Source organism: Alosa alosa, chromosome 24, assembly GCF_017589495.1.
Source record: "Alosa alosa isolate M-15738 ecotype Scorff River chromosome 24, AALO_Geno_1.1, whole genome shotgun sequence".
NCBI classification, from domain to species: Eukaryota; Metazoa; Chordata; class Actinopteri; order Clupeiformes; family Clupeidae; genus Alosa; species Alosa alosa.
The window spans coordinates 17,716,644-17,734,529 of NC_063212.1; the positions used below are offsets into that span (position 1 = coordinate 17,716,644).

General features: G+C 41.8%; 3 protein-coding genes across 3 annotated transcripts; 2 read left to right on the forward strand and 1 right to left on the reverse strand.

Annotated features, from left to right (window-relative positions):
- Positions 1–1,269: 1,269 nt before the first annotated feature.
- LOC125289783 lies at positions 1,270–4,937 on the forward strand. The gene is made up of 10 exons (XM_048236777.1): positions 1,270–1,357; positions 2,310–2,398; positions 2,507–2,606; positions 2,697–2,748; positions 2,934–3,031; positions 3,117–3,253; positions 3,652–3,717; positions 4,209–4,255; positions 4,364–4,512; positions 4,648–4,937. The coding sequence occupies exons 3-10, from the start codon at positions 2,510–2,512 to the stop codon at positions 4,935–4,937; spliced, it is 936 nt and encodes a 311-aa protein (XP_048092734.1). The 5' UTR covers positions 1,270–1,357; positions 2,310–2,398; positions 2,507–2,509.
- Positions 4,938–5,127: 190 nt separating this feature from the next.
- LOC125289790 (mitogen-activated protein kinase kinase 5-like) lies at positions 5,128–6,192 on the reverse strand. Its single transcript, XM_048236787.1, has 3 exons — positions 6,122–6,192; positions 5,882–5,989; positions 5,128–5,571 (listed from the first exon to the last, which is right to left on the reverse strand). Exons 2-3 carry the CDS (start codon positions 5,945–5,947, stop codon positions 5,128–5,130), a joined length of 510 nt encoding a protein of 169 aa, XP_048092744.1. The 5' UTR covers positions 5,948–5,989; positions 6,122–6,192.
- An 8,906-nt stretch (positions 6,193–15,098) lies between these two features.
- Positions 15,099–17,609, forward strand: LOC125289778 (alpha-2 adrenergic receptor-like). Its single transcript, XM_048236770.1, has one exon. It carries the CDS (start codon positions 15,404–15,406, stop codon positions 16,892–16,894), a length of 1,491 nt encoding a protein of 496 aa, XP_048092727.1. The 5' UTR covers positions 15,099–15,403; the 3' UTR covers positions 16,895–17,609.
- The last annotated feature ends 277 nt before the right edge of the window (positions 17,610–17,886 follow it).

Sequence of the window (17,886 nt, forward strand, 5' to 3'; positions counted from 1 at the left end):
ACTACATCACAAACGTATAGGCTACTACCTTACTAAGACACAAAATCAACAAAAGAAAAAATATTATTTGATGACCAAAACTGATAGATCAGTGTGTCTAGGCTAGGCTATTGCACATTGCCATCCATGCGGCTGACATATCAGGCCTAAAGGCTACACACATTAGTATTTTATTAAAGGTGAGATGACTATGAAACTATACAAACAATGTATTAGGCCTACCAAAAACACTATATTACAACTCTAAGTATTAGCAATTTAATACACTTAAACTAAATAAACTTCTTTACCATTTAAAATACACTAACAACAAAGTACACTTTTAAAAAGTACATTACAAAAACACTTTGAATATTGCACAATAAGCATATTTAATTTTAGTACACTGAAGTTGAACTTAATAACATCTACTTTGAAGTATACTTTCTAAAAGTACACATTAAACATACTTTACATAAAGTACAAAAAGTGTAAGCATACTTGCTTTATACTTCATATACTTTAATCATATTTCTAACACACTAAAGTATACTACTTTTTTACCTGGTGTGTGTGTGTGTGTGTGTGTGTGTGTGAAGGGGTGTTACATGGAGCAGGATGATCCCATCCTGTATGGTCACTGAACTGGACGTATGGATGTATATGTATATATACTTATATGAGGCACACAGTCATGTACTGTAGTCATGCATTGTGTTGTTGGCACTTATATACTCTTGTTGGAGCAATGATATAGGGAGGCAAGCAGGGGTGTAGAAGTAAAATAAGGGGTAAGGCTATTTGCACCCCTGGTACAATTAGCAGTGTATGCTATTCGAACCCTGGGTCAATAAGAAGTGAATTCTATTCGTACCCCGGTGGACACAGCAATGTGTCCTATTAGTACCCCGTCTGGTACAAATATCAATGTATGCTATTCGTACCCCGGTGCACACAGCAGTGTGTTCTATTAATACCCTGTCTGGTACAAATATCAGTGTATGCTATTTGCACCCCTGTGCATTTATTCTGGCATATTGATCACACAATGAAATATATATATATTTTTTAAAAACAAGCAACATGTTTTTTGTTGTTACGTGTGAATAGCTCAGCTGTGTAATAGACACTCTGAATAAGGTATCACCGCTGTCAGAAAAAGTGGAGTCAGACGAAAACGTCTCAAATGAAAAGTTAATAGAAGCTGAAAAATATCAACTCTTAAGTACAGTCTATTGCTAAAGAGTGTGCTCTTATGTATATTGTGGTTGTTCTGTGACCTAACAGTGACCGACACTTAAGAAGACTATTGAAGTTGCTTGGGCTGAGGAGGAGAAGCCCACAGAGACCACTTCGAGAAATCCGTGAAGCTGTGCAGGTAAAACAGCCACAGTGACATTACCTTATCGTAAATCCTGAAATTGTGGCTGGGATCTTTTATTTACTTAGGCTACGCAAAGCACAGGCCTTTATTTGGGTGGGCTGGTATTCGAGGCAGACCTTTATTCTTATTAGGCTTCTTTTTTTGTTAATTTAAGCCTAATTGCAATTTTATTCTTAGAAATAAAGTAAAAGGCTACTCATAAAATAACAACTTGCCATACACGCCTTCATGAACAATAACAAATTATTGTAGATAACAGCAAGTTTTCTAACATGCAATTTATTGTGAGACGTGTTTCATTCAGAGTGGATTATATTGCTAAATGTTGGGGCTGATGGGCACTGAAATCTGGGCGGTATTTGATTAACTTTCATGTAGTTGAAAGAGTATCAGGATTTCCACCTGCTGTTTGTTTATTGCGAGACAAGGCAGCTGCTTTCATTCATTCTGACTGTTCTGTATAAAGCCTGTGGCCTGTGGACAGAATTTTGTAAAAGTTGACTGGTCAGTGAGGATAGGAGCAGGCTTCACTCAATTTGTCTACTTTTTAAACTTTAAAGGTGCTGGCCTGGATAGTCCTACATAAAGGAAAGTAGGATAGAGGCCGCACTATGCATATACTCTTTTATTTGCACATACGCGTTTTGGCTTGTGCTTTCTTCAGTGTGCACTTTATGTAAAGGTTGACTGGACAATGGCTTCTGTTGCACAGTGGAACCTTTACTGGATAATTAGCAGTACTAAATTAGATAATATGACACATACCCTTCTCTTATCTGTGCATGCAGTTACTCGGTCTGATGCACCCTTCCATTAGCCTAGCTTAGCATAGATAGCCTATAGCCCCCAAACAATTAAAAAAAAAAATGTGTTTGTGCATTGTGCAAAAATGTTGTTCTGCTTGTCCATGCAATGGTTATAATTACTTGATATGTTCGATTTCCAGAGCGAGATGAGACACTGGTCACCTGACCAAGGCATCAGAGCCATGTTAAAACGTGTTCGCGATGTCAGAGGAGTGCGGCCTTGCTACAGGTTAGTGATGTAAATGTCACCAAGCACTTTGTCATGTTACCTTCGAGTGTCACTTATAAGTACCTGTCAATGAATGTAGGACTGATGTTGCTGAAATTATGCGTGAAGTGGATGCAAGTGGTCTGCAGAGAAGGAGTCCAGGCAAAAAAAAAAATACAAAGGAGGAACTACCACAGCTCTGGACCAAATGACACCTGGCACATAGATGGTAAACATTTGATCAGCTTAATGAAAGGGATTAAGTTTTACAATGCGACTATAGTATGCGTTATAGATATCCCTATATTTTGTCCTACAGGTAATGATAAGCTGAAGTTCTTTGGGATCTGGGTACATTTATGCATTGATGGGTAGGTAAATTGTACAAAAGCATCGCTTGTGCTGTGTCATAAGGTACATTACGTTAATAACTTTTTCACATCTGAAGTGATATTGTAAGAGTATGGTGAAGCTAGCTGGTTACCATGGGCAACATTCTGTCTAAGCTGGCTTTCTTTATGTGCATGGATGTGTGCATATCTTTTTTTCCTCTCAGGTTTTCTCGAAGGGTTCTGTGGCTGAAGGTTGGCACTTCGAACCGCAAGCAAAAATTTGTGGCAAGATACTTCTTTGATGTTGTTGTGGAACTAGGAGGTATGCATTGTCAATTGGAGGTATTGAGTCTGTGGCAAAGCTTGTCAGGTCACATACACAAAAAATGTTCTTTTTATATGCTAAGGATGTCCCCGATTGATCCGGAGTGACAGGGGAAAGGAGAACCTTGTTGTTGGTGAAATGCAGACGGCATTTCACGTTCGACAACTTGGGGACCAGGCATGGCAATGCTTCAGGATGGGCACATCAGTTCACAACCAGGCAAGTTTTTAAATGAAGAGGTGAAGCAGCACAGTGGTAAACATGCCACTGTCCCAACCCTTTTTTAAAACATGTTGCCAGCATCAAAATTGAAAAAGTACATATATACCAAATGTCTTTTTCAAGATTTATATTTTGTCTTATGTCCCTTTTCCAACTAAATATGGCATTCAACATTTGTAGATTATCACATTCAGTTGTTATTAGTATTTTACACAACTCCCCAGGTTTTTCTTTTTTGGTGGATGTAGATGAAATGGATACAAGGAAGTTTATTGTCACATGCATATAGTTACTGGAAGTAAGAAATGCAGTGAAATTATGTCTGGTAAAATAATTTGAAATGTATTTCATTATTGTTTTGTTGAAAAAATGTATTTCATTATTGTTCTGTTTAGAGAGCCGAATGCTTCAACAGCATGTTAAAGCGGACGTGGATCAAGAAATGGCTGACAAGATTTGAGGTACTACTAGCCTAGGACAACCATCAATGGCTGCGCTGATGACTGACCTTAAATATACCTATATTTTCTTAACTGCATTTAAAACCAGTAACCAAAGAATTATTTCATTGCTGCAGTTGAGAGGTTAAAGCCATTTTGAAGTGATCTTAACTATGTCTACGGCCATAAATGTATAATTTAGCAAAAGGAGTGCATTGCTGATGGCAATTTTTTTGGACCACAATGGTTTTTGATTGCCTATTGTGGGGAAATCCCCTACCTACAGCACAAGAAATCTAACACCTCTATATCTGAAATTGGTGTTTTATGTGTTTGCACATGGTTAACATGGTTTGTGTGTTTGCTTTGGTTAACATAATTGCTGAAATGTTAGTTTTCCACTCTAAAGTTACCCTCTGATCATGTTCATTTATAATTTCTTAGCTGCTACCATGAACTCATTAAATGACAAAATAGAGTAACCTTATGTCCTTTTCTTATCACATGCTTAGGGCATGATGGAGTCTGGCATCCTCGAACTGGACAACCCTGTACACATGTAGGTCAAAGTTTCTTTCAAGTGAAAATGGCATATATTTTTGAAGGTTGCATAAACATGCTCTAATTCATCGGACACTCTTTACATATTCTATTTCTTTTTCAATAGAAATTGCCTGCAGTATACACATCTTGAGATGCTTCAGGAGGACTTGAACATTGAGCGGACAGTTTGGAACAGTCACGACATTAGAAAACAACGGCATGCTCCAGGTCCATTCGGGAAGCCAGATGTCATGTACAACTCCCCACCTCCTGGTATTAGAAAATTTGGTTGATTATTTAATACATTTCTATGAATGCATACACGCCATTAATGCTCAATTATGTTTCCTCCTTCTGAAGAAAATGTCCTGAAAGACCACCATTTGCCTTTTTCTCCCTTATATATAGTCTTTGCTGATATGCTGTGCCCAGTTGATGATGACCTTCTTGACTTTTCACAACAAATTGTCAGTGAAGAAAATGAACACTTGCGTGTTGCAAACGAGGAATTTCAAGACCTGTGTGGGGCCATTTTAGCCAACAGCAGGTTTCCACACACCCTAAATGGTTGCTTTGCTGCCTACCTTAAGTTAGTTGAAGAAATAACCAATTGTATGAATAGAAATATGCTGCAAACACCCTCTACATTTGCAGAGGCAAACAAATTATATAAAATTATGCTAAGGGAAAGAGAGTGAAAAAGGAGGGGGTGGGGGGCTGGGTAGTAATCATGACATGCTCTTTATTTTAACGTGGATACTTTTGCAGCTGAACACACACACACTGGACATCAATGTAGAACAAATTGGAAGCTTTCAATTATTTAAACTATGACTTGACTAGAACTATCAGAACACAAAAACACTTCCTCACACTGTCAGCATTTCTCTACCACTTATACCCATATCGGCTCTCTAAATCCAGGCCAAGCCCTGACTTGAGAAATTCTACTACTCCTGAGGCGTTGGGTCGGGATTGCGGCTCATAGTTGAGCAATGTACCCAAAAAGTGGTACTTCTCGTTGAGACTTTGGAGAGCGTGTGGAGGGGTCTTCGATGCCATGAGAGCAGCCAGCGCTCGTTGTTTTCTGATGAGCCATGGGGATGACCTTGTGAACAATTCCAGATAGGTGGCCCCCAGGGACCACATGTCAGTGTACCAGGAGGCATCCTGAAAGTGCAGGATGCACTCAGGTGCCATGTACAGAAATGTCCCGCCCATGGGCCCTACAGCCTGTCCTTGTGCACGGCTACCTTGGCGAAGCTGGACAGTGTCTCTAATATTGGCCAAACCCCAGTCTGTTAGGACTGCCCTCTTCGACTGTAATTGAATCTGAAAGATACAGAAAACATTATGAATGTTGTATGAAAGTACTGTATTTACCAGGGAAGATATATTTACATGTATAAAAAGCAAAGCAACCAAATGATTGATATTGTTGGCTCAGTTTGTCATCTGTAAAGCTACATATTCATTGTGGTCTACAAGTTCTGCATTTTGACACTAAAGTCTGCTGGTACACTGTCACTTTATGCACATTTCCAAGACGTTACTCATCTCTAAAATGTTTTCACTTCAGAGATTGTTCAAAAGAAGCGCTTCCATTGTCATGCCCAGTATTTCTGAAGGAAAAATAACTTACCATAACATTGGCTGGCTTAAGGTCCTGATGAATAACCTGCTGTGCATGGATATACTCTGTCGCCATTGCTAGATCGAGAGCGATGAATTCGTCATCGTGTCCTTCCAGCTTAGAAGACAATTATAATTAACAAAGATAATTAGTCATTTCATAAGACTTTGCTTATTTCCCTAACAAATTATGTGCAGTGACACATTAAAGAATATCAGCAGGCAACTGAAAGAACAGTAGCAAAAATACCTTTACAATGCAGCTGTCAGAGTTAATGACGACATCAAGAGGAGCTCCATGGATATACTCTGTAGCCAACAAAAAGCAGGTGTCACTGCGAGCTGCCGCCAGAAGTCTCACAATGTTGGGATGTGACAGTCTCCTGTGAATAATGAAAAGAACCCAATCTTATTCTTTCAAAACTAAAGAAAAGTAATCTCAGGTTGCCTACCCCATTCTGTCTTAAAAGTTAAAAATAAATAAATGGTTTCTTGCACACATTTGTAACAGTATTAGAAATTACTTAGCATTATAAATCACTTTAAGTTATCAAATGTAACACATTACAAAGCTACACAGAGCACAGAAAAAATCATTTAAATAAAATATTCTTACAGAGACACATTTATTTCATGGTGGATGTCCTGCTCTTCTGCTTTGGCACTTCCCAACACTATTCTTTTTACAGCCGCAGGTGTACCCTGGTACGAGCCTCCGTACACCTGACCAAACGTTCCTTCTCCAAGGAGAAGCCTTTCATCGTATTTGATTAAGGAGCTGTCCACATATGGGACACGTGGAAGATACACTAAGGGATACAAACACACATCAAGCGCAATGTTTCCTACATTGTAATTGGATTTGTTATTGGAGCCCATTCCAAACAATGTTCAGCATCATTCACATATTGGTAGTAAGCAATACAACATGGCATAGAAATGCAATTCAACCTCAGAAAATATTAACCAACAGTGACACAAATAGACTCACAGCATTTCTTTATTTGTCACAAGTTTAAATATGTGTAGCTTCTGGTGAAACAAGTCCCAGACTAGTCAAGCTTTTAAAGGGGACCTTAAGCTGAGACCTCAACATTGAGTGTGGTCAGTAAGAAAATATATGGTACATATGGAGGATTGATGTAATGGTGGACTGACAGCTGAAGCTAACCTATAGGGCAAACTTAAACTGAAATAGAGTGAACTCGCTACCCTTGGTTAGTTTTATCTGCTGATCCACTGTGATGTTGTACAAAATTGTCCTGTTCTTTGTTCTACATACAGCACTTCAGACCTCAAACAGGCCTACTGATTGAAATGTATGTTTTGAGGAGCAGTGGTCCCTTCCCTTAATACATGAGATGTTAATTTTTCCTTAAATAATTTGTGGAAAAAGACACTATCTGGATAGAAAACAAAATACTTACAAGAGGGCAGGATGGGATCGTGTGAAGCCTTCACACTCTCATTTCCCTCCACTGCACTCTCTGATGTCCAATTCTCACCTACCGCTGCCTCTGCAGTTGACTCACTGTTGACCCTGAGATTTGAAATGTGTTGAGCTGCAGCTGTCCCTGCACTACTGCCTCTAGCTGACTCGGCACTGGAATCCTACAAACACAAACAGTGAAAGTATCCTCTTTTCCACTTGGCACACTTCTAACAATCACACTAACGGTGTCTGAGGATTTGTGGGTGCAAGATCAGACCAGATCATGCCATTACCTCATCAAACATACTTTGATCCATATCCTCTTCATCCTCCTCATCTACAAAACACAACAGCAGAAACAAAAAATGACAGTCACAGTGAAATTCCATTGGAACATACAGTACAATATACAGATTACTTCAATAACTAGAACATGTAACCACACATATAGACACTTAAACATACCTGGTGCTGTAGTTTCATCATCTACGCAGATAACTTCTGCAAAAATAACAGATGTTTTGTACTAAATAACTTCTACACTTATGATATTATTGGTATTGATAATTAGCATTACCCAAATTACCCAATTCTCTTCGTCCAACATAAAGAGTCCTTTTCCAAGGAGTGGTCATATCAGAAACAGTTTTGAACTCTGCAGAGAATTCCACCTTGGTCCACCTACTACCGTCTCCATGGCAAAGGGTGAATTCACTTTGATCGTGCTTGTCAGGCCAGAACATTTCTTGTCCTATTTTTAGCAGGTCGTCATAGGTCTCATCTCCCTGCAGGACAACACGGGGAGGGATCTCTTCCAAAATAATTTTTTGATATTTCCCTGACCTCTTTGTAGTCCGTGGCCTCCACTCCATGGGAGCCATTTTAACCTAAGTTTAAAGAAAAGAAATACAATCTATCTAACTACCGTATTTTCCGGACTAGAAGCCGCACCAGAGTATAAGCTGCATCAGTCAAAAAATGTGTCATGAAGAGGAAAAAACCATATATATAAATATATATGTTGCACCTGAGTTGCAGGACCATCCAAACTATGAAAAAGTGTGACATATAGTCCGGAAAATACAGTAAAATCTTTTCACTGAGGCATCTTTTGTTTCTTAATGCAATATTGTGTTTATTTAGGGTCAGACTTTTCTAACCTTTAGAAGTGATGACTTTGATGGTTTAACTGCCAGTGGATATTGCTTCTTCTTCACAACTTGCGGCTGTACAAGATGTTTTGCTTTGGCAAAAGCCTCAGCTGCAGCTGAAATGAACACAGATATTTATTTGAGCAACTGTGCCAAATCCAAGCAACCCAACATCTCTTTCATATTATTGTGAATACACATAATATGGAGCTTGCTTACTCAAATAATCATTGCTAGAACTGGAACTCCCTTCACTCTGCCCTACAATAGAAATGGCGGTGGTATGACACAAGGCACAAATAAGTACTCAGTGAAATCAAAGAATTACTCACATTGAATTCATATGCAATCTTCAAATGTTGGCTATTATATACATAACATTATACTACGAATATCTGATGTTAATACTGAAAATATGCAGCAATACTATCCTACCGGTTTCCTTTGCCACCAGAAGCTTTTTTACTCGTGTGTCAAACCCTTTTTGAGTCAGCTCTCCTAGAAAATAATTTTCAAAATATTTGCAAAATATTAATAATTTCTCTGTCTTTCTGGGGTGATGGGTAAAAGTGACTCCGAACCAGCACCAGACCTGCGTTGGTGGAATAGGGTTAACTGACTCCGAACCAGCACTAGAGCTGTGTCGGTGGAATAGGGGTATGATATAGGCAATTATTACCCCGGCTTATATTTGGGGACCGGCCTTTATTTGTCTGAATCGACAATGTCCCCGGCTATAGAATCCCGGCCATAATTTGAGGATTTACGGAAACTGAAAATATGACCCCCTAAAACTTACCATTTTCAAGTTGTTGTTTTAAGTTGTCGTACTCTCTAACTCTGTCCATTGTCTGAGGGTTATAGAAAAAAAAAGGTGAATTAAAGAAAACCCTAAATTAATGTACATTTGTTATCCATTGCTCAAGCTAACAGTTAGCAGTTGTCATGGTCATTGCACAACAATAACAGACAGGCATACAGATAGACAGGTAATTGAAATGTAATCCCCAGAGGACAATAACTGCAGTGTTGTTGAATTAATTTGATATGAAATGTTATCTTAACTTACTTAGAGAAATGTGCCGTGTTGTTACTACCTGCTATTTCATGTAATGGTATTATTATAATGGTATTATATGGCATTACATGGCATATCACATTTGTCTTTATGGGGGTCTGGGAATAATGGGAACATTCCCAATGATGATGATTGCAGGTTTCTTACTGGTAGACAGTGTACAACTGGGAAACGGTTAGCAAAAGTAGGAAATAATCGTTCAGGTATCGTTCTGGACTTTTGTGGTGGAAACATGTTTAACCCACTTTTCCCTAGCTCATTGAACGTACCGTAGTCCTACGAAAAACAAATTATTTTGCTGTATGTAGTACGTAGCATACTAGGTGGATAAACTCTAATAAGAGGTGGATAAACTATTTCTGAAATTTCAGAGGTGGATAAACTGTGTTTCCTTGCGTTTAGCCTCCACTACACCATTTTCAGAGGGACTGAGAATCACTTTTGAAGAGATGGCACACACACATACGTACACACGAATACGCACATACCCACACAAAGACACACAGACACACATACACACATATTCATTCTATGTTTCAAGAATACGATTGAATTGTCATTAGGCTCTGGAAATTGCATTTATTTACATATTTTGGTGCTGCAAACAATATAAACAAACAATTTGAGGATTGTTGTGTTGTGTCTTTTACACCTGTTAGACATTGTGAATGAGAGGCGAAGAGGCATAAGTACATGTACTGAGAGATATATGCTGATTTGAGCAGCTACTGGAAGTTAATTCAATGAATGATGTGCAACAGAACATTAACCTTAAGACACAGTACGTTTTATCCTATTTATGCTCACATACACACGTCACACACACACACACACACACACACACACAGCACACACACACACACACACAGACGAGCATGCCTGATGAATCAATTTGCCTTCCGTCTCAAACAAATCTCAAACAAGACTTCATCATCTATCTGATGCAAGATGAGCGAAAAGCCCTGACACACTGGGAGAGTGAGATGGGGTGGGGGGTGGGGGGGTCCTATCCTGACACATCACTTGACACCTCTCCATGATATCTCTATATTCTTGAGTCAGTCGAAAGGGGAGATGATGTGTTGGGGAAGGGGGCATTTTCTGTTATTCCCACAACAAAGGGAGAAAATGTGTGAGAGACAGAGAGAGAGAGAGGGTGGGGGTGGGGGTCCTATCCTGACACATCACTTGACACCTCTCCATGATATCTCTATATTCTTGAGTCAGTCGAAAGGGAGATGATGTGTTGGGGAAGGGGGCATTTTCTGTTATTCCCACAACAAAGGGAGAAAATGTGTGAGAGAGAGAGAGAGAGAGAGAAAGTCACAGGATGATTGTAAATGAGCTATGTGAGTGACAGACTCTGTTGTTGCCTGGTTGACATTAATTTAGCAGTCTAATGGCTTGAGACAGCATGGCTTGGCCTCAGTCCAGCCCTGTATCTCTGGTCTTAGTAATACCAACACCGCTTTCAAGATACTCCCTGGCACAGTGTCTTGACATGGCATAGACAGAGCTCTGGAGAATCTGTAGAATTGTATGCTGAAGTGTTATGTCGCCTGCAGTGCATTGGATTATCATACCATGGATAAAACTTTTTTTATTTTCTGTATGTAATTTTTGGATATTTGATGAATCAATATGAATTAGCACACTAGCGAATCATGGACTCTAGCTTTATTCCATCTTGAGTAATGCTTCATGGTTTGTTTATACTATACATACAGAATAACACATTCAGGATCGTTGAATCAGTTATGAAATCCACAATAAAATTAAATATACTGTAATAACAGATACAACACACACACGCGCACACACACACACACAGACGAGCATGCCTGATGAATCAATTTGCCTTCCGTCTCAAACAAATCTCAAACAAGACTTCATCATCTATCTGATGCAAGATGAGCGAAAAGCCCTGACACACTGGGAGAGTGAGATGGGGTGGGGGTGGGGGTCCTATCCTGACACATCACTTGACACCTCTCCATGATATCTCTATATTCTTGAGTCAGTCGAAAGGGAGATGATGTGTTGGGGAAGGGGGCATTTTCTGTTATTCCCACAACAAAGGGAGAAAATGTGTGAGAGACAGAGAGAGAGAGAGAAAGTCACAGGATGATTGTAAATGAGCTATGTGAGTGACAGACTCTGTTGTTGCCTGGTTGACATTAATTTAGCAGTCTAATGGCTTGAGACAGCATGGCTTGGCCTCAGTCCAGCCCTGTATCTCTGGTCTTAGTAATACCAACACCGCTTTCAAGATACTCCCTGGCACAGTGTCTTGACATGGCATAGACAGAGCTCTGGAGAATCTGTAGAATTGTATGCTGAAGTGTTATGTCGCCTGCAGTGCATTGGATTATCATACCATGGATAAAACTTTTTTTATTTTCTGTATGTAATTTTTGGATATTTGATGAATCAATATGAATTAGCACACTAGCGAATCATGGACTCTAGCTTTATTCCATCTTGAGTAATGCTTCATGTTTGTTTGATGGAGCGGCACATTATGTGGCCATGCTAGACGCTATTATGAAACAAATACAATGATAATGTTGTCCCGATAGATAGATAGAGAGAGGGAGGGAGAGGACTGGAGAGAGAGATGGAGGGTGATTTAGGATGAGAAATATAGAAGAATGAAGAAGAAGGATGAAATATAGACGACTCCCCCTTCGAGAGAGTGAGTGAGGGAAAGGGAAAGAAGTAAAAGAATGGAGGCAGTGCATCAAGAAGGATGAAAGAATGAATGAGAGAGAAAAAAGAAAGAATGAATGAGAGAGAAAAAGAAAGAATGAATGAGAGAGAAAAAGAAAGAATGAATGAGAGAGAAAAAGAAAGAATGAATGAGAGAGAAAAAGAAAGAATGAATGAGAGAGAAAAAGAAAGAATGAATGAGAGAGAAAAAGAAAGAATGAATGAGAGAGAAAAAGAAAGAATGAATGAGAGAGAAAAAGAAAGAATGAATGAGAGAGAAAAAGAAAGAATGAATGAGAGAGAAAAAGAAAGAATGAATGAGAGAGAAAAAGAAAGAATGAATGAGAGAGAAAAAGAAAGAATGAATGAGAGAGAAAAAGAAAGAATGAATGAGAGAGAAAAAGAAAGAATGAATGAGAGAGAAAAAGAAAGAATGAATGAGAGAGAAAAAGAAAGATGGAGAGAGATAGAAAGAGAGAGAGAAAGAGAGAGAGAGAGAGAGAGAGAGAGAGAGAGAGAGAGAGAGAGAGAGAGAAAGGGAAACTAACCCAACACACCTTCTTAACATGTCATATAGAATGACATACATTAACTGTACCCGTTGTCCCCAAAAAACCTTTAACCATGATAACACTGGTGTAAATGCCTTTCCAGCCAGTCATCATCCACTTAATGAAAAAAACAAACTTCAACCTTGCTTTTGAACCATGCTGATTGATAGACTAATAGTTGAACAATACGGCAGATTTGTCACGTTTAACATGAAAAACCAACTGCACTGCGTAACAGCAGAGTGAAGGGCTGTGTTCAACACACAGCAGTTTAAGAACTTCACTGGAACTCATTGCTCAGGAGCTCAAAGACATCCTGACTGAACATGGGGGGAGGGGGGGGTCTGGCTTTGTCTACTAAACTTGTCTGCTTGCGTCCCTGTTGATTTTAAAGGGCATTTAATCGTCGATGTCAACACCGTAGGAAGTCGCCAGAGGCAGATTTGTTTCTGTGATCACGCATGCACGCGCATGCACACATGCACACACACACACACACACACACACACACACACATACAGACAGACACACACACCACACACACACACATAAACATTTCTTTTCACTGCTCCCTTTGTTGGTGTATTCTGTGTGATACCTGTTTAATATTGCATCACTTCAATAATATTACTAGCTGGTTTGTTTCTCCCACTCAGCGTGAGTACACTGTGGGTATGGATCTGTCAAATGCACACACACACACATATTGGGTGTGCGTGTGTCAGGGAGCAGAAGAGATGTGAGATGTGTGTGTGTGGGTGGGGGGGTGTCCTTGTGTATTTGTTTGGAAAAAAGGGAGTGTGTGTGTGTGTGTGTGTGTGTGTGTGTGTGTGTGTGTGTGTAATTGTCTACCCCCTAAGCTCAGAAACCCAATTGTCTGTATAGAAAAGGCTTGTTAAAAAAACATCACACACATCAAATCCGTTTCAAAGCATCTGAAATATTGCTGTATTCACACATCATGAATGTTTTATGGTGTTTTCATCAATCAATATTTTGTAGATTAAACAGAGTAAATTACCTTAAAATGCCACCTTACAAACGGGCACACTTGCACGCGTACACACACACACAGTTTACACAAAGACACACACAACAATTACATTAAAGACTCAAAAGGAAAAAAAGACATTAAGAGAGAGAGAGGGAGAGAGAGAGAGAGAGAGAGAGAGAGAGATTGCCAAAAATGTAAAAAGAGAAAAAACTTGTGGAAATCTAACACCTAATCATAAAGTCCATTTATTCACTTATCATTTATGCATGCTTGCTTTAGTAGACATGCAGCACCCCATCCCCCACATTCCCCTTCTCTCTATGGGTGGACTACAACCCACTTGAATTATGTTGATTGGTTCAGTCGCAGAAGGCATTTTCCTGGGTGAGAATCAAGTCCTTGAAATTCCTGTTGTAAATCTGTGTGTCAATGGAAAACCAGTCCCGGACACGGGTTGGCTCCCATCATAGGGAACCATCTGAGCATCTGAGAGGGCACAGTCTGTTCTGTTTAAGAGCCCAATCTGCAACACTCATTGTCCAACACATTCATCTTGTGATATATTTCCTGTTGGCACCTTTGGCAAAACATGTTACTGATGTAAGGAATACCATTTGGGCACTCTAGTATAGGATATAAATGAATATCAGTATTCTGGCCAATCCCTGGCATTTTAGCCTGCTCTGAAGAGAGGGTAGTCCAGGGAAAGTCATTTTAGCATTTTAATTAAAACTAGAAATTACATGATGGATGAGTTGTTGTTCCTAAAAACCTTGCTAGAGCTCTAGGGGCTATTAATAAGCGTTCCTTATTGCCGGAAGTAGGTATTTTGCAGGTATTATGAATGAACAGGAAAGTGTTGCATTCGCAAATGTTTGAGAAAGATCTCATCTTTAACAAGGTTTTCACACCTGCGATGCAGTAAACGTGTAATACGTGTTTCAGTGTACGTTGGAAGATCACATCACTTCTACACAAGAGACACGCACGCACAAATCGCCACTTGAATATTTTTAAATCGCCACGTGAATATTTTAAAATACATGGTTATGGTTCATGGTGGTGTAATTTGTACGACAGTGAATATAAGCAGATCAAACAGAGCATCATCCGCCAGGACACTCACTTGAAGAGGTATACAGCCCTCGAGGATGAAGCCTCATCATCCTTCCGATGAGAGAAATTGGTTGGCTGGTAGGGGCGGGGGACCGTGCCGGAGCGTGGAGAGCACATCGGTACTCTGAGCGCTTCTTGCAGCGCAGTCAGGAGGGACAGCGCAACAGACGGAGGAGTGGCAATGTCTGCTCCATATCAGCGGACCAGGGATTTAAACTTAAAAATGGAAGAAATAGCCGATAGATTCGAAAACATAACAAAGCATTGTCAATTCGGGTTATTTTGGCCGAATTCTGTTTTTCCTGTGTTTATTGTTTATTTTTCTTTCTATATCATTCCGTTTTTGTGGAAATGACATGATGTCATTCTTTAAAAGCACTACATTTCCACGGAGCTCCCAACGGGGATCTCTCGCAGGATTTACCAAGCGAAGACTATAAAGTTTTCCTTTTTTCCCAACATGAAACATTTTGGGGAGAACAAGTGAAAAAGAGGAGCGAAATGGGATCCCTCAACTCAAGTGGAATTGATGCTTATCCCTTCCTCTCTCCGAATTCTTCCCGGGCGAAGGATACTCAGTATTCCCTGGCGACAATAGCCGGTCTGGCGGCGCTGGTAAGCTTTCTTATTTTGTTCACCATTGTCGGGAACGTACTCGTAGTGATCGCAGTGTTAACGAGCCGGGCTCTCAAAGCCCCGCAGAACCTGTTCCTCGTCTCCCTGGCTACGGCTGACATACTGGTGGCAACACTGGTAATGCCGTTTTCACTGGCCAACGAACTCATGGGATACTGGTACTTTGGAAAAGTTTGGTGTGGCATCTACCTCGCTCTGGACGTCTTGTTCTGCACCTCCTCCATCGTCCACCTGTGCGCCATCAGCCTGGACAGGTACTGGTCAGTGACACAGGCGGTGGAGTACAATCTGAAGCGGACGCCGCGACGCGTCAAGGGCATCATCGTGGTGGTGTGGCTGCTGTCGGCGGTCATCTCCTCGCCGCCGCTCATCTCCATCGAGCTGCACCCCGAGCAGCAGCAGCGGGCGGCAATGACGGCAGCGCAGCCACAGTGCGAGCTGAACAACGACACCTGGTACATGCTGTCGTCCAGCATCGGCTCATTCTTTGCGCCCTGCCTCATCATGGTGGCCGTGTACGTGCGCATCTACCAGGTGGCCAAGACGCGAACGCGCGGCTCCTCGGAGAAGAGGAAGAGCGTGGCCAGCGCCGACGGTGTCACGCAGACGCAGACGGAGAACGGCTTCAGCAAGGTGACCGTGGGGGTAGCGGTCACCGCGGCGGGGGTGTCGGCGCTCCGGGCCAACGGCGGCAGCGAGCAGCGGAAGAACGGCCACTGCCCGCTGTCGGCACCACCGACGCCCGCTCGCGGCCACATGCCGACCACTGGCACCACCACCACCGAGGACCTGGAGGGCGAGGACAGCAGCTCGTCGGAGGGCAAAGGCGGGCGGCTGGAGGGAGCCCCAGTGATGGCGGCGACGGCAGTGGCGGCGGCTACAACCACAGCCGTCGCATCCAGAGCGACAGCCGAGCGACAAGGCACCGTGGGACGGCCACCGTCCAGCGGCGTGGGCGGATACGGGTCGGATGGATGCACGGGCAGCGTCCTGTCGAAGCACGCCAGCCGGGCGTCGCGCGCCAGCTGCAAGTCCATGGACCTGTTCGCCTCGCGGCGCCGCCGAGGCACGTCCTCGCGCAAGAAGGCCTCGCAGGCGCGCGAGAAGCGCTTCACCTTTGTGCTGGCCGTGGTCATGGGCGTGTTTGTGCTCTGCTGGTTCCCCTTCTTCTTCACCTACAGCCTGCTGGCGGTGTGTCGCGAGGCCTGCCACATCCCCGAGCCCCTCTTCAAGTTCTTCTTCTGGATCGGCTACTGCAACAGCTCGCTCAACCCCGTCATCTACACCATCTTCAACCAGGACTTCCGCAGGGCCTTCCAGAAGATTCTCTGTAAGTCTTGGAAGAAATCCTTTTAGGAAACCAAACATATCCATCAATCGATCAATCAATCAATCAATCGATCAATCAATCAATTAAACTATCAGTCTGCTGGAAGACAAATAATATAAAGTGTTGAAAGGATTAATTTGGATGTCTATGGAACATATTGACAATCAGAAGTTGGTGAGCAAACGTGGGGGGTGGGGTAAGCAGGAACTAAGATGGAGCTTATACTGGGGCTCATTCTTACAGCAGTGTAAATAAACCAGTAAAGCACAGCCAAACAGCCATAAGCAGCGAGTACTTCAACGCAGTCATCTCAGTGACATTGACAGCACTCTCGCTGGACCCATAGCAGAGAGCGCTGTGTTTGCGTTCACATCCGTCGTCTCCCAACAGGATATGGACACATCCCGGAGGCAGATCTGCCATTGTTTTTTTCTTATTCTTCATGTGCAGACCGCTCCACACACACACACACACACACACATACACAAACATGTAGAAGTACGCACACACATACACCTAAACATACAATAACAGATACATACACCGTCTCCTGTCCTCTCTCTTTGTGTCTCTCCCGCATCTCTGTCTCTTTCACACACACACACACACACACACACACACACACACACACACACACACACACACACAGTGATGCATCTTTTATTCTGTCTTTGTCTCACTTTCATAGACCCACAGTTTCCCTCCCACCCTCTGTCTCTCTCTCTCTCTCTCTCTCTCTCTCTCTCTTATATACACACAAACATTGACACACACACACACACACACACACATTAGCTCTCGCATAACACACACACACACACACACACACACACACACACCCTCCGCCTGCTTAGAGAGGTCTTATATCACAGATGCTGAGCACCTTTTCCAAATCTCTCTCCTCAACCACCCCTCCATCCTACCCCCTCTCTGCAGTGCACATGTATCTCCCAAAGAACGCCAGCTGTTTGTGCCCCCCATCCCACCCCCAGTCCCTTCTCCTCTCTTAAGCATGCTA

Bases quoted from the DNA above. Each gene is read 5' to 3' on its own strand.
- LOC125289783 (XM_048236777.1), top strand. From the start codon at position 2,510: ATGCAAGTGGTCTGCAGAGAAGGAGTCCAGGCAAAAAAAAAAATACAA. The intron at 3,032-3,116 runs GTATGCATTGTC...TTATATGCTAAG, and splicing joins TGTTGTTGTGGAACTAGGAG to GATGTCCCCGATTGATCCGG. The intron at 3,718-4,208 runs GTACTACTAGCC...TCACATGCTTAG, and splicing joins AATGGCTGACAAGATTTGAG to GGCATGATGGAGTCTGGCAT.
- LOC125289790 (XM_048236787.1), bottom strand. From the start codon at position 5,947: ATGGCGACAGAGTATATCCATGCACAGCAGGTTATTCATCAGGACCTT. The intron at 5,572-5,881 runs GTAAGTTATTTT...TGTATCTTTCAG, and splicing joins TTAAGCCAGCCAATGTTATG to ATTCAATTACAGTCGAAGAG.
- LOC125289778 (XM_048236770.1), top strand. From the start codon at position 15,404: ATGGGATCCCTCAACTCAAGTGGAATTGATGCTTATCCCTTCCTCTCT.